We start from the raw sequence: 27132 nt of genomic DNA, 5'->3' as shown, positions 1-27132 counted from the left end.
CAAATTGTACCCCAAAATTACTTACAGAAGGACACCAAATCACATAAGGTGCAACTCCACTGTATAGCCTACTACTGGCTTACAGTGTAGGCCTTGATCAAGGCACTGGCTCAGATCTGGAGTTGGTCCCCGGGCGCTGTAAATAACTGCCCACTGCTCCCTTGAGGGATGGGTTAAATGCAGAGAATGAATTTCGCTACGTTGTGAAATGTGACAATAAAGTAAGTAAATAAAGTACCTTTAATATATGCTAGCTATATTCTAACCAATTTAACTTTCTGCATTAGGGGTGGGCGATATATATCGTTTACGATAATATAGTCATTGTTGTGTTAACGATGTGCAAATTGACATTATCGAGTATTTAAATTACGTAGAAAGAAACACTTCAAAACACGCATTGGAACCGATTGGAATGCTACACATTCACGCATGTCAACAAAGATGGCGGCGCGCTATTGTTCAGCGACTGCTAGCTCTCCTGTCGGTGTATATTTATACAAGTACAGCCACACTGAAATAATCAATACAGGACTATGATACAGCACAGCCGTTACGAGAGCCTTCCGGGCGGCTCATAACATCCCGGCGGACATAGCCAGACCGTCCGCTCCAGGTTGTTGTCGGCGCTAGCACGCCGAGCTAGCTACCAGCAGGATAAGAAAATAATTCCAGAGGCGGAGCGGAGGACTGTACATTTTTGTGCACTATGAATAGAGTACCGACCGCAGGATCGTTGCCCTGCACGTCTCACCTGACCTGGAGCCCTGTCGGTAATATACAGGCCATTTTATTTACTACGAAAACAGCACACTGCCATCTACGTAGCCCCTGATGCTAACATTAGCACAAGTTTGGCTCACTGCTAACCATAGTGAACAAACTGCAGCGCGATCACCTGGAGGGGACTTTCACAAGGCGTCCTTAAAGTCTGTACTCCCCAGCTTTTTTCCAGCATGTAGATTGTGCTATTAGAGGGAAGAACACACTAGACCATGTATACTCTAACATCAAGAAAGCACACAGAACTGCTCCTCTACCTCACCTGGGCCAGTCAGATCACATAAACTAATCCTGATCCCAGCATAAATCCCAGTCAGAAGGACTATACAGCCAAGTACTATCAGAACCTGGCCTGACACAGCCCTGTCCCAGCTCCAGGACTGCTTCCAATAAGGACATGGTTGTGTGCAATATGTTACAGAACAGAGCCCTTTGTTTATTGTTATGATTTCATCTTGCTTGTATGCTCCACAATTGACATTACAGCAGAGGTGAACAACTGAATGTGTACTCAGAGTTCAGTGTTCCTATACTAGTTCAATTAGTATAGTATTAGTATTTTCTCTTTGTATTATTTTTACTTGAATACTTAAATTTAAAGAATTATTTTAAAGAAAATAAATAAGAACTGTTTTCATTCAACATTGTGCCCATTATCATCATCAGTGATTAAGTAACTCAGACTTTTAAAAACACATTTTTAAAGGATATCGTCTAATTATCGTTTTCGTCAAAATCTGAAAAAAGAGAGATATTTTTTGCCCATATCGCCCACCCCTATTCTGCATTCATTGGCTGTGATAAATGAAATACATTAGAGAATGTCCAACTTATTGTATATTTAAAAAGCACTTTAAACTATTTCTTAAAAGTTCCCAGTTATGTCATCATTTTGACTAATTTTAGTGATGTAATGTAATCTGTCTGAATGTGTGCTAATGTTTGATATTGTATATTGTCATATTCTTTTGTTTTGCATTATCTTGTATGTTGTTGTTTTCCTGCCTCGGGACTACAGGTGAAAATTAGCATTTATGCTATAACCTGGCTCATTTACAGTCTGTACAGAAATGTTAGATTGTTCATTAATGGGCACTGTCCCGAATAAATAAATAAATAAAATAAATGTAGGTGTTGCCTAAATGTAGGCTAGGCTAAAGATGAGCACATGCCCACAGATACACATGTGAAAATAAAATGAAAGCAATCCTACATACAGTACATACAGTATATAGAGTAATACTTACTCCAAATATTTTATTCCTTCCGCCATCAGGTTATTGTATTTAGACAGTAGCCACTTTAAATAGAAGCCGTATTAATATCTTACATGATAAAGTATGCAGTGATGCCTATTTTCTTCTTTTTCTTGTACTGCTATTTGTCATATTTGTTTAACTTAACAACTTATTAGCTGTCTGGCCTCTGTTTCTCCGTTTTTGGACATTTTGGATGTTGTTTCATGTGACCAAATTTGCATTTCGAAGTCATAAAATTAGCATCAGGGTTTTGTTTTATCTTAAAGGAAAAGACAGAAGGAATAGAGTAGAAATGGAAGAAGAGAATAGGTCTGTCACTTTTTACTTGTTAACATCTTGGTTTCTTGACTGGTTGTTGACATAAGTGTAGCTAGTAACAAAAGATTTTGCAAACGCAAGTTACAAATACCCTGGGGACTAAGCCCCCCCTGTCTTTCAATCCTAGGGATGTCCCTGTCAGCACATATCTGCGTTAATCAACCACCAGAACTGGACCATGCGTGCATGTGTGTGTGTGTGTGTGTGTGTATGTGTACGCAGAGAGAGAGAGAGAGAGAGAGAGAGAGAGAGAGAGAGAGAGAGAGAGAGAGAGAGAGACTGAGTTGTCTCGTGTTGTAGGATCGTTAACAAATTTAACACTTCAGCAGAGGTGTTCATTTCCATACAGGTTAAGTGGCTTGACGGTTAACGGTGATGTAGGGAATTTGATTTGCAGGGCATTTTGGCGACGGTAATGTTATTAGTGTTGTAAGTTAGCAGTAGACTTAATTATCCCGACCCAGGGTGAGTCTGATGAAAACTGATGTGTCCGGTTCAACTCTGAGATTTTCTTGCATTGCACAGCGCTGTGAAGGAATAATCTCAGAGATTACGTTATGTTCTGACAGCTCACAGCAATTTAATACAATAGCAGGAAAAGAGTCCCCCCACTGTTGTAAAGCATTCTGCATGTGGCGTCTGCGTGTGATGTGCAAGTTACCCCCCCCAAACACGCCCCCAAACATGGACACACATATACAGATACGCCTCGCTACCACTTGTCTGTAGCTGGCTGTGCTTTGCATGTGTGTGATTCTGAAACATCCTTAAATTCGGGAATTTTTGTTTCTTTATTGAAAGTCAATCCAAAGTAGTGCTACTTTGTAAATCTTTGTGGGTCTGAGGTGTGTGTCACATTTTGGCTGCCAAAGCTCTGCTACTCTCTGTCTCTGGTCCTCAGGGTTGGAGGGGGAGTGGCCAGCGGCTAGAGCAGCAAAAGCCAATGTGTGCTTCTTTTACCTATATATTTAACAATATATTTTGCATTTCTAATCCAAACAACGTCAAACCTGGCACTGCACTTACTCGTGCCCGTAAAAAGTCACCTGTCAAGTTTGAAATCCATGTATAACAATACTGAATAAGCATTACTAAACCATAAATTAACAGGTATTAATGTTCTTTGATAGCCTTATTGTAAAGTTGAGAAAATATGCACCTTAACTAATATTTAATTAATGTATTACAATACTAATTAAGCATTACTAAGCAATGATTCATAGTTTATTAATACTTTGACTTAAACATTCACACAGCTTTTAAACATTAGTGAAACATTGTCAACGTGAAATCAAATCTTCATGACAACCTTCTGTTATGCACACATATTCAAATTGTAAAAAAAGGTTTTCATTTAATTTTGAGTCAGTCAGTTTTCTTCTTTCTCTCCACTGAAGACTCAGAGCTATCGCAGTGTAAGTCCTGTATAGAGATTACACTGGACATTTTCCCCCCTCTTGTCATCTTCACTGGAATGTCTTGGATAGTTGTCCTGTCTTGAAACCTAACAAACCAAGTGGGATATATCAATTTATTTTAAATGCATGCAAAAGCTACGGATGCAAGGATTGATCTTTCACTAGATCAGCGTCAGATCTTTTCACATATTGTACAATCAAATGATAACAAAACATGATAGGGCAGCCTTAATGGTACACACTCTACCAAGTGACGATCATAATTATCCCATATATAGATTGTGTCCAGAATATTAATGCATTGATGCATCTGACAGCCAGCAATCACACCATTCAAATGTTTGTTTGTATAGATCACAGTATACTATGGACTAGTGGTTCCCAACCTTTTTTCCTTGGCCCCAACTTATGTCTAAAAAAAGCTGAGCCCCCCCGAAACCGGAGTTGAGGTAACTCTCGAGATAGAGCCTTACTTTCTTTTTTGATACAGAGGAGTCATCAGCACTTTTACATTTCTCTGACATGTTTCATTCATAAAATAGTGATGCCGTGGCGGGATGATAGCTAGCAGCTGACCTGATGACAGCAAGGGTTAAGAGGTCCCGGAGGTTTGGCCTACTAAGTAGCCTGCCTACAATTTTAAGCCAGAACAAAAATATATAGTTTTTATACAGACTTTTGTATACATTTTAAATTCTAGTGAATTATCATAATTTGTGCAAATATTATTTATTTTACCTCAACCTCAAACCAGATAAAGACTTGCGCTCCCCCTGTGATCTTTGCCACCCCCCTGAGGGGTTCCCGGACCCCAGGTTGGGAACCACTGCTATGGACCATTAATAATCATTATCATAGTGTAGCCTCCCCGGCTGAAAGATGGCCTGTCTCTCTTTAACTAATGGTTCACAAAGACTTTATTTTTCTTTTGCAGTTTCAAACATGCCTCTTCGGACCAATCAGATTTTCGGACAGATGATCAACAGTAACAGAATCAGTCACGTCACCAAAGAACGCTTGGGTTGAATTTGTTGAGATGTGTAGATTCCACCATCGCGTCGGTTACAGAAGATATCGACAGCACATTCATTTTAAAATCCTCAGCGGAGGAGCCTCAACAACTGCCCGAAAGCACGGTAGCGTTATATGGTGGAGCGAGATAGAGAGAGACTGAAGAGAGAGAGCGTTATATGGTGGAGAGAGATAGAGAGAGACTGAAGAGACAGTGCGTTATATGGTGGAGCGAGATAGAGAGAGACTGAAGAGAGAGAGCGTTATATGGTGGAGCGAGATAGAGAGAGACTGAAGAGAGCGTTATATGGTGGAGAGAGATAGAGAGAGACTGAAGAGAGAGAGCCTTATATGGTGGAGAGACATAGAGAGAGACTGAAGAGAGGGAGCGCCCAGCGGCGCTAGAACAAAGCTGTGAATCAGAGAAATAAAACGTGTTTTCTCCGATTCATCTCTAGACACGCAACTGTAGCAAGCATGTCACTATCACTAACGTTATCCACATTTATATTTACACGCAACAAATGATATATCCAGCTTCAAAAAAGTCTAAAAGTCGGAAGTTAGAACGAATGCATTGTGCAAAGAGTGGTTGCTATGGAGACGATACACAGTGTTGAGTTCTGTTCATTGACATATGGTTCTGTTGACAGTTGAGTTGAGTTCTGTTGCTCTGATTGGTTGTAGGTCTATCCAATGAATGCAGAGGCATTTTTTTTCCTGGTTCGGTTGGAACACCCCCCATAATCACAGCCCATTGGAGCGGTTTCAGACTCACATTCTGACTAGAATCTGAGTAGGACCACGTCAGGCTAGTAAATTTCCCTTTGAGTGCTTAAATTGAGTGTTACTTCCCGTTTTTAATTCACTTGTTTTTCAGAAATCAACATTAATTAAAATGAAATATTCAATTAAATATAAAATGGTTCTCCTTTGAACCTTCTGTCACATCCAGTATACTGTAGTAATTGCATTTCTATCTCTCAAGTTACACCCTTTCATGTAAACAGGCTCATTAGCCTGGTAATATTAACTTCAGGCTAATATGTTGACATGCTAGCTTTACTTGCACATACTCATTTCCAAGTCCGTAAAACTCTTAAACGGAATATCATAAAGTGACTCAAAATACATACAATATTAGAGGAAACAATGACCAACCTTGTGCCCTTATCAGCCAGGTGCTAAACAAGATAAACATAAAACATTTTGCTGGTCTGGCAGAGTACGAGCTACAAACTTCGCCCGCTTGTGGGATCCTACTATACTTCCGGTTTTGATCTTTTCAACATAAAAGCGCTAAACCTGGAAAACTGCTATGGATTATTAAAAGTGAAACAAAATAATATTTGGGTCACTTAGAGCTAGCTTGGCTGTTAGGTTAGCTCTAACATAAGTTAACAGCGGTGTGTGGTTACAAGAGGACCCTCCTGTAAAAGAGATTTGTAATCTCAAGGAGTTTTTTCCTGGATAAATAAAGGTTTGAAACTAAAGTTATTATCTATCTATCTATCTTTCTTTAATTTAGCCATGCCTGCTAATATGAGCCTATGTTAGAGCTAATCCAGTGGTGATTTCTTTAAGACTGCAAGGGAAGCTCAGCTTCCCCTAAAATCTCTAAAATGTAATGGTCAAATATGTACTATTGTGTTAACATTTTGACTAAAATGAGTTAGAATACGTTCATCTCAACGACGAGTTGGTTCAAAATTGTCTGACTCGATTTCCTTCTCATACATTCCCGTAGCGTATCAGTGCATTTCCCTGTTGAAGCTTAGCGTCCGTTGAAATCAATGGGGCTGCTTTGAACAGTTTTTTTCAGTGCTTTGAAACTAGACAGTCATTGGATAAATGCTGTGATTATGTCCCGCCCACGGACGCTCAGCATCTCTGGGGGTCAATAGAGCAGTGGGCTGGCCTGGACGCTGGGCATCTGCGTGATGATTGGAGGGTCTGTCAAAGGACCGTATCTCCTTTTGATTGACAGCGATTTTGTACTATAAAAAGTCGCCGAAGCTGTTCAACTTCAAGCAGAGCTCAGCTCAGTCCCATCGTGGATTTTGCAAGTGTAGTTGAAAGACGAACTGCTACAACCTATTTCTTGGTATTTTCTTGGCGAAATTGCTAGCCAATTTTCATCATACATTTCATACAATTATACACCACATTCCTTGTTTCAGTTTAACCTAATTCCCACATTTCCTCCTTCGAGTTTAATATCATTTTGTTCGTTTGATCATTCATTCATACATAGAGTAGGCTGGTCTAGTGTTGTAGGGGTGAACTAGCCAGCTAGAAAACTGCACACGATGTCAGACAATGCTAATATTGTCAACCTGATTTTGGGAAAGCCATTTGAAAGTTTTTTCCTTACTAAGACAGTTAGCGTACGTAAGACAAAGAAAATGTACTGCTGGCCATGCCTCTTGATGAAACCTTCTCACGGATATTATAAATTATTATAATAATAATTATATTATTATTATTATATTATATTATTTATTACATCATTATTGTATATATTATTATAATATTAATATAAATAAATGGACAATTGTTATGATGTAGACAAAAAATGAGCTTCCCCTCTTTGAATGACCAGCAGCCGCCACTGAGCTAATCTAGCTAAAATAGCTCTAAATGACCCTGATAATTCATAGCCGTTTTCTAATGCTTTTATTTTGAAAAGATCAAAACCGGACGTATTATAAGTGGGCTGCGGCCGCGGGCAACATGTGCTGCTCATACTCTGACAAAGAAATTAACGTGTTGTATGCTTATCTTGTTTATCATCTGGCTGATAAGGGCACAATGTTTGTCAGTGTTTCCTCTAATATAGTTTGTATTTTCAGTCACTTTATGATATGCCTTTTAAGAGTTTTACGGACTTGGAGAGGAGTGTTGTGCAAGTAAAGCTAGCATGTCAACATATTAGCCTGCAGTTAATATTACCAGGCTAATGAGCCTGTTAAGCTACATGAAACGGTGTAACTTGAGAGACAGAAATGTAATTACTACAGTATACTGGATGTGACAGAAGGTTCAAAGGAGAATCATTTTATATTTTATTTAAAGGTCCAATATGTAATATTTGTACTGTAATAAATCCAAAAATGACACCAATGCCTCATCAGATATTAAGGAAACATGTTAAACTGAAATACTATCTTTTCTGACAACAATGCTAATTTCAGTATTTTTTCTTTTTGAAATTTACATTCCGTGACGGAATTTATGTTTATGTTTTGATCTGTGTGTTGTTATCAACTGCCCAGTTTGACAGCCAGGCCGGGTTGCCAGATATACCTGTAAAAACCCAGCGCGCTACAGCTGTAACGTTAGTACAGCCATGAAACAAAACAAACAAACAAACAGGATCAATGGAGATAGATTCTACCCGACCTAAAAAAAAGAAAACAGCATGTTTCTAACAGTTGCGTGACCAGAGACATAACAACCCCCTGGTAAATAATGGAGATGTATTTGAAAGATGGAGACAGCTTAGAGCCCAAAAGGACGCAGAGTTGGCTTATTTTCTCCTGAACCGGTAAGCATTAGCTTCAGGCTAATTTATCACAGCTACTAGGGACGGCATTTTTTGTCATTTCAACATTTGTGTTCTCACATTGAATTATATAGCTAGAGTACCCGAGTTGGTTACTCGCAAAAACAATTGAGACACAGCCAGTAAAGTGATCCCGACTGGTCCTGGCTAACGCCGCCATGCTAACCCTGCTACCTGTTAACGTTACCGGAGAACCAGGCAAGCAGCCCACGGCTGTTTACAGCGTGTAGCCTCGTCAGCGGCTGGAGCCGGCAACGGTGAGTTATTTTACGACGGAGAGGGGTGGCTGTAAATCGGAAAGAGAGGACTGTGAGTTTGCAGTGTGTTTAGCGATGGTTTTGCCATAATTCTAAGCCAATGAAGTGTGTTCCGTCGGTAAGGTAGTGGTATTTTTTAGCGTTTCGTATTGTAATTCTAAGCCGAGGAAGTGTGCCTGACTGGCGTGTGGAGAAGACAGTGAGGTTGTTGTGTTTTAGTTTTCATACTGTAATTTTAAGCCGAAAAAGTGTGTCTGTCAGTTGGTTACAGAGCTCCGCGTGAGCACGGGCTTTTATGACTGTCAATATAGCCAGCATCTACCGTTAGCTACTCCGCTGTGCTGTGGAGTAATGTCTGGCTATGTGAGAAAAGTGTCTAGCAACGTTGTTGTGAATGCTGCGGTCTCAGCCTGGCAACCCCCGTGAACTTCGAGTCTGGGCAGGAGGGGGCGGGGGAGACGACTCTCCAGTATTTTGAATTGGTAGTGCAGTAACTATTTTAACCGCTAGCTGCCAGTATTACACACAATATTACATATTGCACCTTTAATATTTTATTAGGCCTTTAATTTAGGTTGATTTCTGCAAAGAGCGTGAATAAATCATCCAGCCATGAAGACCATCTTTCAGCCAGAGAGGCTACACTTTGATAATGATTATTTATGGTCCATAGTATTATATACTGTGATCTATACAAACAAACATTTGAATGCTGTGATTGCTGGCTGTTAGATGCATCAATGTATTAATATTCTGGACACAATCTAGATAATGGATAATCATGATCGTCACTTGGTAGTGTGTACCATTAAGGTTGCCCTATCATATTTTGTTATCATTTGAGTGTACAATATGTGTAAAGATCGGACATTGATCTAGTGAACGATCAATCCTTGCATCTGTACCTTTTGCATGCATTTAAAATAAATTGATATATCCCACTTGGTTTGTTACGTTTCAAGAGAGGGCAGCTATCTAGAAGACATGCCAGTGAGAATGACAAGAGGGGGAAAATGTCCAGTGTAATCTCCATACAGGACTCACACGGTTATAGCTGAGTCTTCAGTGGAGAGAAAGAAGAAAACTGACTGAGTCAAACTCACAATCAAATGAAAACCTTTTTTACAATTTGAATATTTGTGCATAACAGAAGGGGTCATGAAGATTTGATTTCACGTTGACAATGTTTCATTAATGTTTAAAAGCTGTGTGAATGTTTAAGACAAAGAGTATTAATACACTATGAATCATTGTTTAGTAATGCTTATTCAGTATTGTTATACATTAATTAAGTGTTAGTTGAGGTGCATATGTTCTCAACTTTACAATAGGGATACCAAAGAGAATTAATAACTGTTTAGTTATGATTTAGTGACGCTTATTCAGTATTGTTATACATTAATGAAGTGTTAGTTAAGGTGCATATGTTCTCAACTTTACAATAAGGATACCAAAGAGCATTAATAACTTTAGTTACCGTATTTTTCGGACTATAAGTCGCTCCGGAGTATAAGTCGCATCAGTCAAAAAATGCGTCATGAAGAGGAAAAAAACATATAAGTCGCATCGGACTATAAGTCGCATTTATTTAGAAATTTATTTCACAAACTCAAAGACCAAAAACTGCCTTTTTAATCTGTCAACTACACAATAGCACACAGAACAACAGGCTGAATACGGTAGGCGTCCGGTACGTTAACGTAACACATTAACAGTTATTCAACTATACAATAGCACACAGAACAACTAGCAGGGCATTGAGACGTAACGGCACCGTTGACAAGCCCCTCCCGGCAGCACGTTGTTCAAGCACCCACCTGTGGACTCGTTCCTCCAGCTCTGGCCATCTTGCTTTTAGCCCGCGATTAGCCGATTAGCTTTCTTTGATTTCTTCATTGCAGTAAGAGTCATCTTTTCGCCAGTCCCTCACAAGTTTCTCTCTCATTTCAAACTTTCTTTCTGCTGCTCGATTACCGTTTTCGGCTGCATATTTTACTACCTGCAGTTTCTCTCTTTTCTTTCTCAGTTGTCTTTAGTAGCAGCATTCTAGTTGTCACAAGCCTAGAGCGCCCTCTCGCGGCTTTAGATGGTAATGTTTTCAGTATGAATTAACATTTAAAAACATGTTAAATTATATATATTTTGATAGATATAAGTCGCACCTGACTATAAGTCACAGGACCAGCCAAAGTAGGAAAAAAAGTGTGACTTATAGTCCGGAAAATACGGTATGATTCAGTGATGCTTATTCAGTGTTGTTATACAATATTTAAGTGTTAGTTAAGGTGCATATGTTCTCAACTTTACAATAAGGATACCAAAGAGCATTAATAACTGTTTAGTTATGGTTTAGTAATGCTTATTCAGTATTATTATAAATTAATCAAGTGACCAGTTATGGTTAAGTAATGATTATATAGCATGCACAATAATCTATATAAATTGGGCTTTAAGTTAATCTCAACATGAAGACAAAGGAACAAGCAAACCTCTGCACGGAGACTATGGAGTCTTTTCACTGATCTCACCCTCTACCAAAAGTAAGTCATATGTTGGAGGATGGACAAATATAGTGGACAAAAGTATGTGGACAACCATAACCCGTAAGTAAACAATAAAAACAGTTTTCTCATAATGAGATGCTGTGAACCGTAAGACTCACATGCTATCAAACATCTTTATCAACCACCTAGTAATATTAGAACATACCTTAATTAAGTTAATCAACTAAGGGTTTACTTAGACACTTTAGTTAGCTGTTATTTCCAGTTTAGGCTTTTTAGTACATTACCTAAAATACACCTTCGTTAACCGTTATTAAAAGTTAGTAAGGCTTTCTACTACATTAACTAATGGTAAAATAGAAACCTTAGTTAACTGTTATAAACAGTCAAGACTTGTTACTGCATTAACTAATGGTAAAATACACACATTAACTGTTATTAAGAGTTACTCAAGGCATTAACAAATATAATCTATATAAAAATAGACACCTTAGTTAACTGTTACTAACAGTTTGTCCAGGCTTTTTTCTATATTAACTAATAGTAATAGAGACACCTAAGTTAACTGTTAGTCAAGGACTATTACTGCATTAAGTAATGGTAAAATAGACACCTTAGTGATTAACAGTTAGGTAAGGCATTAACTAATGGTAAATAGTGCATCAATTAATACCTTAGTTACTATGAACAAACATGAGCATTGTTAATAAATGTTTATTAGACACCTTAATTAACAGTTAATTAATGCTTATTGATGCATTAAGTAATGCTAATTGATGTACCCTTATTGTAAAGTGTTACCAGTGGCTCTTATGACAACAGAGTCTATTTTAAAATCAACATTGAACAGTTTGAGGTTTTTAACTGTCCAAACAGTTGCAAGAAGATGAATGCCAGCTGTCTGTGAGCCCAAGGAAAAATGACAGTGAGTCCACATTGTGGCAGGATAACAGATAGACTGAGCAGAGAGAGAGAGGTTACAAAGGTTATTCATACTAGGATACACACAAAGGGCTTTAATGCTGTTCTCTGTGGGGTTATCTGTCATCTCTGTTTATGACACAATAGGGAGTGCTTATTGTAGACTGGTGCTCTGTGTGTGTGTGTGTGTGTGTGTGTGTGTGTGTGTGTGTGTGTGTGTGTGTGTGTGTGTGTGTGTGTGTGTGTTACTCACTGCCTCCTGGTCCCTCTGTGTCTCTAGGAAAGATGCAAACTCTACCAGTCGTAGTTTGGTGGTGCCAATGGAGCGACCCTGCCACGCTGGCTCTCTGTGTGTTTGGGCTGCATTGGGAGGCTCATAGCCTAGAAAACACACACACATAAAGTCATGCTATTTAACAGGGTTAGCAGTAATGCTAGCATTATTCTTTGCTACAAATGTGTAAAATGTATGTAATTACTGAAGTCTAATGGACAAAGCCTGACTGAGGTCAGGGTGCAGCACAAAAAGGCAGTTAACAAAACTAGATGTAAAGGGAACAATTAGGGATGCACAGATGTATTGGTAGAACCATTGAGACACAGCAGTCTTCTAACTGTAAACAAACCGGGAACTATATTCTCAGGCGGAAGAATATAGTACTTGGGCGGAGTGATATGCAAGCCTGTCTGAGAATATAGTTCCCAGTTTGTTTACTGTTAGAAGATGGCTGTGTCTCATGTTACGTTGTTTTTTGTACATGCTGTGACTATGCTAATCACAACATGTAGATAGGAACATGTTGGCATTATTTTGTCACAATTCGGAGCAGTAGGCTAGTTGGAACCAGTTATCTGCAGGATCTGTGCTGGGCTAAGCTAATGCTGGAGCCGTCAGACAGCATTACAGCACACACGGAGATGAGAAGGGTACGTATCGACTTGTCTTACTCTGGGGGTTACGGTGAATAAGCTAAATTCCCAATAAGTCGGCGTGTTCCTTTAAGAAAGAGAGAAAATACCCCACGGACAGTGCCAAAGCTAAAGGGATAACTAACAAGGTGATGGAGTTCCAGGCATTACATGACTGTTTTGAAGAATACACACAGCCCAGTAGTCGTGATTTAGCGGACAATGGATTGACAAAGATTTTAAAAGCAGTGTTGCACTCCAAGGATAATATATTGCTTTTTTAATGGCTTTTACATTTAGATTTAATTTATGTTTACCACATTTTTTCTTTGGCTATGTAGCCTAAGTACTGAAAGATTATTGTCAGAGTAGATAACATTAAGTGCATAGCATGCTAAAGGGGCTTTTGAAGCAGTTATTTTTCATGTGAAAGAATGATATATTAAAGTTGTAAATTTGTATGATTGAATTTGTGCACAAAAGTGGTGTAATGTAGGGAAGAATGACTTTAAAACAGTTCAGTTATTTTTTATAATAAAGATTTATTTGTTTCCCTGTCACAAAAGGGAAAAACAACAACAGCCCATTGGTATCAGCTATCAACCAAATTGTTATTTTAAACATTTTTGGTGCATCCCTAGTAACAATGATACAGTGAATTATCTTGGGTGCTGACCCAAAACTTCATGCAATGCGATTTGTATCACTGGGCAGGGGCGTCGGACTGGGGGTAAAACCGATACTGATTACCAGGGCCAAGGGGTGAAAGGGCCCTTGAAAAGTCTGGAATATATTTTATTTCACCTGGATATTTTCATTTCCTAATTAAATTTCATAATGCATGTCAGATGAAATGTAAAGTTAGTGTATTGGCTGAATAACTTGGTTGATTGACAATTTGTATACAAAAAAGACTAAGGTCTCACCCTCCCCTTGCTAATGCCCCAAATGGTTTAGTCCATCTGCACGCATTTTGTTTACGTTAGATCAGTTGAGCGTCTGGTGGAGCGCAAACTTCTGCTGTAGAAATGTCTTTCTCAAAGAAAGCCAAATCAGGCTACCAAAAAGAAAGGAAAGACAGGAGGAGGAGAGAAAATGAAAGCAGGGGAAACAATTGGTAACTGACTTCTTTTCAAAGAAAGGTGAGCACAAACTAGAAAACGAAATCCATGGTGCTAAACTGCTTGAATATCTCCGTGACCGTTAGAACTAAAAACGAACTGAGACAACCCATTGAAAGAGCAGAACATACACTTTCAAATGATAATTTGGTTATACATGTAATCTGAGGTAAAGGCTAAATAAATAAACTACACTAACAATGCTGTTTGCATACAACACACCATTGTAATAGCCTAATTTAAATGAATAGACTATAATGTCTATAATTAGCAATAATAGGCTAATCAGTGTCATAGGTAGCTTGGTAGCTCATCGGTAGATACATATCATGTCAACATTATAGTTATGTCAGATTCAGTAGAAACATAGTGAAACACATGGCCCTCAGTTTCAGAAACTGTCACACCAGGGAGCAACAGACCCCTCATCATCCTCTTTGGATTTGAGACAAGGTGAGCTTATATCAAAATTAAAGCAAACCATGTTTAGCCATTTTGACTGAAAGGTGTTAAGTAACACTAACATCTTAGTGTGTTTTATTATATTAGGTTACAATTAGGATAAGAGGTTAATATCAAATGTATCCTTCATAGAGAAAGATGATAGAGAAGATGTGATTGAGGATGATGGGAGTGAAGACAGCAGAGAGCATGAGTGTTGCTCTGAGCACAGTGTGGAAATGAGAGATGAGGAACTGGAAAGTAGGCAGAGCAGTGTAGACCAGTTTTTGCCAGAGGATCCAGGACTATAGCCAGATAAATTAACAGATGATCAGAGAGACACCATAGTAAGCAGGCTGGCAAGGAAAGGTACAGAGAAAACAAACAAAATGTAGTAGTAACCACAGTAAAGTAGGCTAGAGAATGTTGAGAAAGGAGGTTTGAAATGTGTGTCATCAGGCTACTCTAAGCATTACAGTTAATAGTTATTACCCTATAAACATCTAGGCCTACAGATTCATGTGTACAAAGGCCCGATTATTATTTTATTTTTTGATGGGGAGTTGAGGAACATGGGGGCCCATCAGGACTGCCTATGCATAGGGCCCAGGGTCTTGTGCTACGCCCCTGTCACTGGGTAATGGGTAAGGGGTCACAAAGTAATACGTACAGTTCTATATTCTATATGTAGAGTTCTATATCACAGATGGGACTAAGCAACGTTTAACGTCTATCCCAGTGCTGGTTAACTGCCTGATTGTGTGTCCAATGTAGGTAAAGTGAAATTATAAGCAATTGTTGGTCCACCCACCAATAAAATGACACCAAATGACAGTACCAACTTTGTCTCTCAAAATTCACACGTTAGGACGCTATCACACACATACAAAATCTGTTTTGTTAATTACAATTTTGACCAAGTAAACCAAGGATATAAATGCTAATTTCTTAGCGAAAATAGTTAATTTTAAGTTAAACTTTAATGGGTTTAGAGTAGATACTGTAAGAAGTAAGGCAAAGTAATTCACTAGTGATGTAAGAAAAGTCAGAGTGACACCTTTTCTGTTTTGTCCTCTTCACAAGACAACCCTCAGGGCGCACTGGAGACCCGGGTGCCCAGAAAGAGTCAAATACCACCCAGTAGAGAGCCAGTGGCCTAAATGGCAGGAGAGAGGACCACCTGTTTGCGTTAGGGAAAGGAGATAGTACCACAGTCTCTCTCACCTGAGATTGTGGGGGTCCCTGCTGTCTGCACAGAGTAGGCTTGCTGAGAGAACGGCTTAATACTGAGAGACACAGACAGACAGACAGAAACTTACTACCATTATCATCAGCAACACATGGTCATGTAAGAGCAGCTGACAATGAAACAGAAAGGGTTTGAATTTGTAACACAATGATCCCCACTAGCCACATGAACAGATACTAATGTAAGATAATAAAACTGCAGGCAGGGCTCAACACAAACTTTTATAAGTGGTTGAAGGCTGGCAAACAGGCATCAGCTTTAGTTGCCAAAACTGAATCTATGTTTTCCATTCTTAATCACCTTATCTTTTGAGTAATTAAGATATTATGCAGTTATACGTCAGCTTAACAACGAAAATGGGAAAATTCTTTAATAAAAGAATAAAAGCTGGGACTGTGTGGGCACTGCACTGGAATCAATCAATTTTATTAATCTTACAAGGTACAATTCCAGTGAAATGTTATCCCATTAGCTCTCTGGCAAGTTTAATTCACAATCCTGATGAGTGACTCATAGCCACATGCCATCACTGTCCAACATCAACTACATAAAGCACAACTAATATTTGTAAAAGAGATAAATCAGCATAAATTCTGCAGAGCTGATGGAGAGGAGTCTGAAGAGATTCTGCGCCTTCTATTAATTGCAGCAGTGTATGTATCAACCATAGACTGTAGGTGTCAATCATAGACTGAAGGTGTCAACAAAGCCCCCAGGAAGTTCGCCGGAGGCAAGTGGCCAAACAGTGGAATTACAACACCCGTTACATGATGCCCACTGGCCCAAAAATACTTTTCCCCATAGACTTATATGGCGAAAGTACGGAGCCCCCGGAAGGGTCACGGCGCGATTTTTTTCAGGGGACTACTTTTGCATTCCCTCGCAATACGTTTTGCATTCCCTTGCAATAAGTTTTGCATTCCCTTGCAATATGTTTTGCATTACCTGGCAATACTTTTTTTTTTCTCATACCTTCTGAGTGTGTCTATACTCAGCTGCCCAGTGCAATGAATCAGCTCATGGAATTTTACTTTGAACTGGGAATTATGCTGATATACTGCTCAATGGGCACATTCATATATCATATAGGCTATAATCAATAGCCTATTTCTTAAATGTATAAAAAAGATAATGTGTGATGTCAGAGGTTCGCATGATGTGGCGATGAACAAACACTGAAGCTGCAGACAATCTGCAGCTCCCCTTGCTTTATGAAGCTTTATAGAGGCTCCACTTATTACTTGGTCGCACTTTAGCCTATTTTAAGTCCCTCTGACTGGCTTTTGGCTTCAGAGGTCAATAATTAGCCGATCACTTTGAATGCACATTAGCAGCCCACAGTGAGAGATGCGCTCACGTTGGATACTGGACTAAGCGCTGTATGTGGGGGCCTGGTTGGATATATAGCCTACAGTCCATCAACAAATACTGTCGTTGTAGTGATACAAAGAAAGAACGTTAGTTCATGGACGGAAATGTGAAAATATAGCCTGCACTTGTGGTTACAATCAATGACAAGTCTATGGCTTCAATCCTTTCAGTCGCCTATGTTCATTTTCTACCTATAATAGTCTACATTCCTGTACCGTGTGGGACAAATCCGTTTAATCACATCAGATTTACCTCAGCAATAGACATCACGGTCTGGTGTCTGCATATGGGCTGTAAGGTATCAAGCGTAAGGGACGTGTGATTTAGCGACCAGATGTGACCAGATGTGATTTGACTTAGTTTATGGTAGTTTTCTTCTAATGAGCAACACATGACATATAGGAAAATGAAACTTAGATAAAAGGCCAAATAAATGTATTGTCTTCTGAGCTCTCAGGGTTTTGTCTGACTAAAGGCTTTGCCCGATATGGCATTACATTCTTATAATAACAGCCGGCTGTCTAATGAAGCTACATGCCCAGGTTGGTAAAAGTGGAGTCTACAATTTGGTAGCATGGCATCTACTGTAACACATTTGGGATCTAATAGCATAGGATTTTGATTTCAAATTAGATACATTGGTGTCTAATAATAATGTACAAGTATAAGGATCTCCTATTTGGTTTCAAATATAGTATAATAGTGTCCAATAGCCCAAATGTTGGGTCTATTGCGGCATATCATGCAGTTTCTAATTTAGGTGTATGTCTAAATAGGTTATATCTGTTTGTTTACAGTCTGATAAAGAACATATTACTTTTTGTCTAATTTGATACAACCATAGAAATAAAATGGACACAAGCTACGACTTGTTAGTAAAACATGAGCGGAGCCTCTATAAAGCTCCGTAAAGCCGAGGGTAGCTGCAGATTCTCTGATAATTCAGTGCTGGTTCATCGCCACATGCGACACAAGCACTTTATCTTTTCATTCATTTAAGAAATAGGTATTGATTATAGAACAGATAGGAATGTGCCCACTGAGCAGTATATCAGCATTCTCAGCTCAAGGTAAAATCTCGGGAATGGAAGAAGAAAAGTATTGCGAGGTAACACAAACATATTGCGAGGAATGCCAATGTATTGCGAGAGAACGCTAAAAATCTCCCCGTGACCCTTGCAATGCTCGGTACGAAAGAGATGTCTGTAAATCAGTGGATACATTTTTTGAGCGTCACAACTCGTTGACTCACTATCAGAATTTGATGTATTCAGTCCAATAACATTTGGAAAGTGTATAAGAGCTGCAGAGAGCTAAACGGAAGTAGCCAGCTGGGCTAGCGGAGGTCTCTATTGCACCTGCTTTATGGGCTGCACAGCGCAAAAGGGTTTTGGCTCTATCACAGCACTGAGCAACTCTCATAGCAATGAACGGGGCCCCGCCTCACATGTTGTATTCAGTTCTTATTATACATACATGGTGTCAACTCGCTGTCGAAGAGAAGAGAGAGCAGAAAGTGCAGCTGGTACCCACGCATCAATACTGTAGAAAATGAGTATTGAAACTATTTTAAAAAAAAAATTAAAACCACTAATAATATAGTTCAAAAACTATTAAAAAAAGCCATGTATTAGTTGCCAATTTCTCAAAATGGTTGCCTTTGGCAACCGTTACTGTTTAAACTCTGCATATGGTATTAATATAGTCGACAAAATCCGTCAGTATTTGGCAGGATGAGGAAAGACAGATTCCGACATCAATTATGTGAATCAGCAAAAAATCCCATCAATGATGGAGGATCATGTCTGGTGATGTAGGATAATTGCGGTATCTATATCTACTACAAACAAGACAATCCATATCAAAGTTTAAAAAACTAAGTTAGATATGTGAGTGTGACTTACTCTTCAGTGTTGGAGGTAGACTGTCCTCCAGGAATCATCCCCTGCCACAGCTGAAAAGAAACACACACCCATAATAACACTGGACTGAGAGAGCAAACCATGAATGAATGTGTGTGTGAGTGTGTGTGTATGTGTGTGTGTGTGTGTGTGTGTGTCTGAGTGTGTGTGTGTCAGAACTTCAAATCTGAGCATATGCGGCCGGATTGCACATGAATTAGCTTTATTATTATTTGTGTCCTTGTGTTTCCTATATCTATTGGAAGAGAATAAAATCCAGTGTGTGTGTGTGTGTGTGTGTGTGTGTGTGTGTGTGTGTGTGTGTGTGTGTGTGTGTGTGTGTGTGTGTGTGTGTTACCTGTGCGTTGCTGGGGAAGCTGGCCCGTACTATTCCAGGCAGGAGTTTGCTGTGTATGGCGGTGGCTGAGACAATCTGAGCCGAGGACATCGAAGAGATGCTTTGCATTGCCTTTTCCTTGGCATTCTGGTCCTGCACAGCAACAAAAACACACATTATCACCTTGATCATTATTGAATCAATGAACACACTTTACATTTTGGCCCTACACAATCCAAACCCAAAGTGAGAGCAAACATCAAGGCACCAACTAATAATAAGTATAGAAATAAAAAATTAGGAAGAAGAATTGAAATTAACATAAGTAATGAAATTTAAAATCTGAACCTGAATTATTCCTAATGCCCAGCAGAGGGCAACTCAACTAGCTCCCAAGAGTAAGTGCAATTAAGAAAATGGCCATACTTCTCATTTGCTTCATTACCTCAGTAAACATTGTCCTAGTTTATGGACTCAATCGCAAATTTTTACATTTTGTTCAATACAACTTTTAGTAAATTATGGTCCCATTTAGAGTAAAATATATGATAAAGCAAGGAAATGCTTTAGGGTGGGGCTACCTTGTTATTGACAGGTCGCCGTGGTAGCAACAGGATAGAGGCCTAGAAATGCTAACTATGGAGTACATTAAGATGGCCCTATACGTGTTTTGGGGAGTTGTCTGTGTTTCCGTCTTAAACTTTGACCATTCCACTGTGTGTTTTCACTTCATTAAAGTTAGTTTTGACATTTTGGTCACCTACAAATGTCCTGTCCAACAGTAAACATTACCAGTTAACAACATGCAAAGTGCATGTAATAACATAAACCTTTGGTAACAATTGGGACCTGAGCTTCATTCACATCACAATATTACCCCTGCATGAAATGCTCCTCAACTCCACCAGTGACCCTAAGTTCGGAGAAGCTGGTTCGCCTGTTAATCTATGTCCGTCTTCCAAATTAGTGAAAAACGGCAGGAGAAATTCTAGTGTGTCGCTTCATTCAGTGCATGTTTTGCAAATTATATACAAATTGCATATATAAAATATATACTGCATGGCTAAGGTATATTTCTCATATGTAAAGTGTATGTTAAAGGTTAATAGTTAGTAGTAAATAGTAAAAGTTATAAGCATGGTCACAGCTCTTATGGAGAAGCAAACTAAAGCCAGTTTCAACCAATTTTCTGTTACTTAACTTCAGTCAATAATGCCAGTAACACTTAAGTAAAGGGTGTGCATAAGACTGACATGACCCATCATAACTTGGACATGACACCTGTCATGAACATGAAGGAGTGTTTTTTAAATGTTCATTACTTTTGTCATTAAGTGTCCTTTGGTAAATTATAACAGTTTTAATGCAAAGTTAGCATCTGTGTGTATTGTTGATTTGAAGAAATCCTGAGGGCCCAAACAATCACTAATCCTATTTTTATATTACAAAAGAGAGCAATAAGACTCATTAACAGAGCAGAATACATTGAACCAACAAACAGATTATTTATAAACTCACATACACTTAAATTTAGGGACTTGGTGGAAGCCAAAACAATGCAAATAATGTATAAAGTCAAAAATAGAATGGTTTCAGAGTCTATCCAGAAGCAGTTTCAGATTAGAGAGAATTAACTAGTATGATCTGAGGGGAATGTGCATGTTCACAAAGATAAAGATTAGAACAAATGTAAAACAAAGAAGTATATCAGCAAAAGGAGTAAACGTGGAATCTTTTAGATGAGGAAGTAAAAATGTGTTACATGCTACAAAGATTTTTTTTTTAAATACTAAAATGTAGGATGATTAACAAATATAAAAGCGAAGCATGTATGGCAATGGATATGAATGGGAATGTATTTTGTTTATTTCTTCTTCTTTTTTACTTCTGCACATATGTGTGATAATATGTATATAAAATATATAAAATAATGATAATACATTTTATAAAATTGATAATATCCTGAGGGACCTAAGACCAAAATAATTATAAAATAGAATGTAAAAAGGGTAGGTGTAATAAGCAAATGATTGAACCTACACCTTTAATATCAGTATTGATTATAAATGAGTATATGACACTGCATGAACTAAGGCGACACTTTTTTTTAAACTTTTGTTACCATTTATGTTATATAAGTGATGTGTATTTATGTGATTGATTGACTGACTGATTGAAATAAACTAAACTATTTCTTATTTTCAAGTCTACCTCCAATCAGCACCTCACTACACCCTTTGGTGTGGGTTTCTTTTCGATATTGTAATTGTGACGGTGTCATGTCAGTCTTATGCACACCCCTTCAAATAAAGTGTTACCATAATGCCTACTGGCCTAAAATATTTGCGTATTTTTGCCACTAAATGATTTATATGAGACAAATTATTCCCCTTTGATTCAAAATTAATTTTTAAACCAATTTTAAGAAGTGAGCCTCCTTGCAGTCTTCCTTCTTTTGGAGAATCAACACTATAAAAATAAACATCCTCCCTCGGTTAAACTACTTTTTTCAAAATCTTCCATGCTTTTTGAACCCAGCATTTTTATAAGTCGCTTAACTCCAATATCTCTCAATATATTTGGAATAACAAACATCAGAGTTTGGTTCTCTAAACTTACTAAACCAAAGGTTAAGTAGTAACTAGAAGGCTTATCCTTTCCCAATCTACAACTCTACTATTGGTGGGCTCAACCTAAAATGAAGAGAACGGGATCTGCTCAAAGCTGCCAGAGTTAAAAAAAAATGTCATGTTGTTGGCCAAATCTCAGAAATAATCTCAAAGATTCATGCTTTACTACTATACTCTGACTCTTCAGTTTATGATTACCTGAAGCCATTGTGGGAGATCTGGAGGACACACACTTTGTTCTGTTGATGTGTCTGTTGCATTCAAAAAACAATTTAAAAAAACAAAGCCTACCATACACTAGAACACTCTAAAAATCTAAACAGTCCCTCCAGGTATTCACAATGTCGCAATCCCTAACAATTCACACAAATTCAACCAATCTCAGTGAATTCAACCTTGCAAATTTGTCCAATTACGGCAATTTTACCTCAAATTTAACCAATCACCAGAGCTACCCGCAACTTCCACCAATCATATTTCAGACCATCCTGTTCACATTTTGACACACACACACACACACACACACACACACACACACACACACACACACACACACACACACACACACACACACACACAAAACAGGAGTTGAGTCCCTAAAGACGATGACTTGAATTTAGGACAGTCATGCTCGTTATCATTAGTTCAATAAAAAGTTAAAGGCCATTAAGTATATATATATATATATATATATATATATATATATATATATATATATACACATACATACACATACACACACACTTATGCTGCGTTCCAGGCAACCCGTAACTCGTGTTTTCACAACCTACTACCCGTGAAAGTGCCCTGGAACGGCAGTCAAACCCGTAACTTACTACTCGTGAACTCGTACCAGATCGTTGTACTCCCAGTTACAGTTTTTGACGTCCCACACAAACAGTGGCGACCCCTGTTGATCTTGTACAGACGCCGGTGGTTAACAGTGAGAAATAGAAAATAAATAGGCAATGTAAAGTAATTCCGCACATCGTAATCAAAACAATACACATACAATTGTGTACTACTACAAGTTATGTTTATTAAATGAAGCCCAAAATATGTCGAAGACTAGAAATCGCTAGTATCAGCTAGCTAGCTTACGTCAACGTTAGGTAGCCGGGTAGAAGGGTTTGTGCTGAACATTTTGTCTGGAACGCAGCATTATTGAATGCGTATCCCAGACCAAGATGGAAAATTAACTTTTTTGCAATGTGAACTTCAGCCAGTGACTGACAGGTATTTGATTTATTCCATACTAAATAATTATTTTGTGTCTTAAAGCCCCTTAAAAAAAATTAAATGGGACCATAATTTACAAAATGAAAATATTGCTGCATTGAAGAAGACTTTAAAGTAGCGATTGAGGCCATAAACTCATTATGCAAATGTTTATTGAGGTAATGTATCAAGTGAGAAGTTAGGGTCATTTTCTCATAGACTTGACTTCTTTTTGCTACCAGTGGAGTCGCCACCTGCTGGAAATGAGATAGAATGCAGATTTAAGGCACTACCACACTGCTTTCACTTTTCAGGCCCAGAAGCTTCGTCCATTATTTCAATATGGTTTTCGCGAAGTTAATTGCTTCTGCAGTTGCTTTACTTCCTGTGGAGTCAACGAGTGGAAATACGGACAGCGCCACTTTGCCATTTGCAACCCACTTTGTGGTCGGAGGGTGTATTATTCTTAAATCATAAAATTCTGTCAACAGGATGTTGCCACCTACTGTCCACAGTTAACAAATGCAGGCCTCATTTAATCCCCCGCCCACCGTCGTCACGGTAACGCTTTTAAGTGCCAACAAGCGTGTCAAATGGATCCAGTAACATCTGTAGAGGCACTGCAATAGCTGGAGAATCACTAATTGGCAGCTTCAGTCAGGTTAATTTGCACTGAGAGAAAATCTCTCCTCCTTCCAATAACCATATGGGTTTGAAAACATCCTTGATGTTCTTTGAAACGGTTAACCTTACATCACGTTCAAATGACTAAAGAGACTATACAGCATTTTTGATGATATATAGTGAGTGCTAAGACAACCGCTCAATGGTGTTTTAAGCCCCCCCAACATCAACTTCTAGGCAGCGCTGCGACAGTCGACTTCAAGGCGCCTAACCCTAACCTTACACCCTAACCCTAATCATTGCCTAATCTGAGTGCGACGTTGGGGGCTTAAAACACCAAACACCAAGACAACCACTAATAACCAGTATTCTTTTTTGACTATTTATTAATCGCAGACTTCTTTAAACCAAAAAAAAAATGCCATACATTTTCTGGTTTTTGCCTCTCAAATGTAAAGACTTCCTGCTTTTCTCTGTTTTATATCATTGGAAATGTCTTGGGCTTTTGGACTGTTGGTTGGACAAAATGAGCAATGTTAAAATTCAAGCTTGGGCTGTGAGAAATTGAAATTGATTATGAAAATAATCCACAGGTTGATTGATAATAGGAATATTAATTAGCTGCAGGCATAATGATATATCTATAATAAAAAGCTGTGATAACCATTGTCTTTAGAGGAGTCAACACTAGGTGCCTTGAAGCATATCACTCATATTAGGAGTTTCCTTTTTACATAAAAGTCCAATATTAACATGCCCAAATGTAAATGTCCTTAATTTAGGTTGTGATCCCTATTTTTTATCTAGTTTTGAATTTGTCAGTTATACAATGATATCTTTGAGTATCTTTTCCAATATAATTTTAAAGTAAACAGTATACACTGTAACATCAATAACATGTTAGTATTTAGATCTATATTGATTAAAAAACCCTTACTATAAATTTTAATCAACCATTTATTTTATTACAGTAAACAATCAATTCAGTCCGGCTTGTTTCCATTCAAATAAAATATGTTAATATTACTTCACCCCTTACCTTCAGTTTTGATTGAAACTCCCTGGATTTTCTTCTGGCTAAAACCTGGATATGACTGGATACCTGGAGAGAGGAACAGAAAAGAGAGGGGTTGGAGGGTAGAAAAGAGAGGAGAAAAGACCAAACAGTGAGTTGCCATGGTTATGAAAGGACTATTGCCACACAGAAAGGGTACACATATACACACACACACACACACACACACACACACACACACACACACACACACACACACACACACACACACACACACACACACACACACACACCGCTGACAACAGTGAAAAGACCCATCTTTGCACATCTTTTGAGAGAGCGAAAAGAAACTTGGAACCACAGGCCAAGAACTGAGATACTAATACCGTATTTCCACTGCATGGTAAGGGAAGGCTAAACTTAACTTGACACTTGTTATTGGTTTTGCATTAGCAAAAGTTGTGGATAGTACCTGGTAGTAGATAGTACAACATGATTGGATTTAGTGCACACTCCCATTATTACCTGTTTCCTTGTCCGCGTCTTGCCTGTTCGAAGCTTGATGTATCTGGCTATCAGCTCATTTCGACCTGGAGGGAAAAGACAGAACATACTGCTAAAACATTAGCCTTTTTATACATTCTGCAATACTGCCGTAAAAAAGATCCGCCATTATGCCAGCTTTGCTTTTTTACACTGAACCAAACAACACCTGCATAATTTTAGATAGCGTAGGTATGTAGTGTGTGTGTGTGGGTGTAGTCCCACCATGCTGGCTGTCACTTTTACACAGACGTCAATTGGGCTCTGTTACTACCTCCGCTGTCGGCCTAACATCAAATCAACTCTGTCCCCCAAAACTGCGCAACATTACCAACTTGAACAGGCTGTGTGAAAAGGGCTATTGACACACACACACACACACACACACACACACACACACACACACACACACACACACACACACACACGTTAAACCCTATTTAAACTATCTTTCCTTCTCACAATCAGAAATCATATGACCCTAACAACTTAGTGCCTGATTTAGCGCTGTTGACCCAGCGACCCTGTGACGTGCATTTTCACATAGTAGGCCTTTAATCACAGATGCCCCTGTTGAGAGAGACAGACACACACACACACACACACACACACACACACACACACACACACACACACACACACACAATACAGGTATTCATGCTGACCGGCCGTCCCTTGATTAAAGGAACCAGCAGGACAGCTGTACCCATGCACATAGGCGCACAGACATGCGCTTACAATGCTGAATAATTCAACCCATTCAATAGGGAGCATAGCAGGCTCAGCATGACCTGGCTAGTATAGATTAGTGGGGGAGAGGGAGACAGAGAGAGAAAAGGAGCAGAAAACCACTGCGTTACATCCAGAAAACCTGTGACAGAGAAGTGTTCATATGTTAGCGCTGCACAATCCATTGAATATTAATTCCCAATCACGATTTTAGCTTCTTTCAATTAAATTAACGACTGTGATATTGTTGGAGTCTGCTCTGCATATCCTATCTAGCACTTCCTAAAGTAATATCCACGCACATCATGTCGCACTGTCGCACTGTGCTTGCTCTTGGGGGAATTACTAGAATTGTTGGGACTTTATAAATTAAGAGTGTAGTCTAGACCTACTGTATCTGTAAAGTGTCTCGAGATAACTCTTGTTATGATTTGATACTATAAATAAAATTGAATTGAAAATTGAATCAGACTGCTCGACTCAGCCAGATATTTCGCTGGTGGAGAAAGAGGTAGATGGGATAGCCTGCAGTGTTTACACTGTATGAATTAATTTATTATTATTAATTATTATTTATAAATTAGCCTATTGGCTAGAGGACTAGCTAAATCTTGACCGGACACCAGGATGAATTTAAGCTTGCCTACAAAGGCTTAACATTGTTGAAACACAGCAGCCAATATTGTTACAGTAGTGAGGGCAACAAGTTGCTGTAGAATTGTCACTGCACTGCATCTCTGCCATAATCATGCAGCCCTATTACATATAAAACACAGTAGTTGATAGTGTTTGCACTACAGTGGCCTCCAAAGTCTGACCAGGTTACAACTTCAGAGTCCTCAAAATTTAAAGACATTTATTTTTATTTCATGAAATTATGTGTTATCTATCTATCTATCTATCTATCTATCTATCTATCTGGGTTGCATTAACGAGTTAATCGCGATGCAATTAAGGGCTGAGCATAACCCGTTCATTTTTTATTTTATTCATCGCATTAATCGCATG

At 38.7% G+C, this 27132-nt stretch overlaps 1 protein-coding gene across 1 annotated transcript in view; it reads right to left on the bottom strand.

The window, feature by feature from the left end:
- LOC120564323 (transcriptional enhancer factor TEF-1-like) overlaps window positions 1–27132 on the bottom strand; it is a 137108-nt gene that overhangs the window by 57611 nt on the left and 52365 nt on the right. Inside the window, exons 3-8 of the mRNA XM_039809172.1 lie at window positions 25378–25442; window positions 24877–24939; window positions 19387–19518; window positions 19032–19081; window positions 15732–15793; window positions 12290–12417 (exon numbers count right to left, since the gene is read on the bottom strand). Of these exons, the coding sequence (XP_039665106.1) occupies window positions 12290–12417; window positions 15732–15793; window positions 19032–19081; window positions 19387–19518; window positions 24877–24939; window positions 25378–25442 (500 nt within the window). The remainder of the gene's footprint in view (window positions 1–12289; window positions 12418–15731; window positions 15794–19031; window positions 19082–19386; window positions 19519–24876; window positions 24940–25377; window positions 25443–27132) is intronic.

The sequence above is a fragment of the Perca fluviatilis genome, chromosome 8 (genome assembly GCF_010015445.1).
Source record: "Perca fluviatilis chromosome 8, GENO_Pfluv_1.0, whole genome shotgun sequence".
Lineage (NCBI taxonomy): Eukaryota > Metazoa > Chordata > Actinopteri > Perciformes > Percidae > Perca > Perca fluviatilis.
The sequence above is the reverse complement of the archived record's forward strand: the minus strand, read 5'-3'. Positions and strand labels throughout refer to the sequence as shown.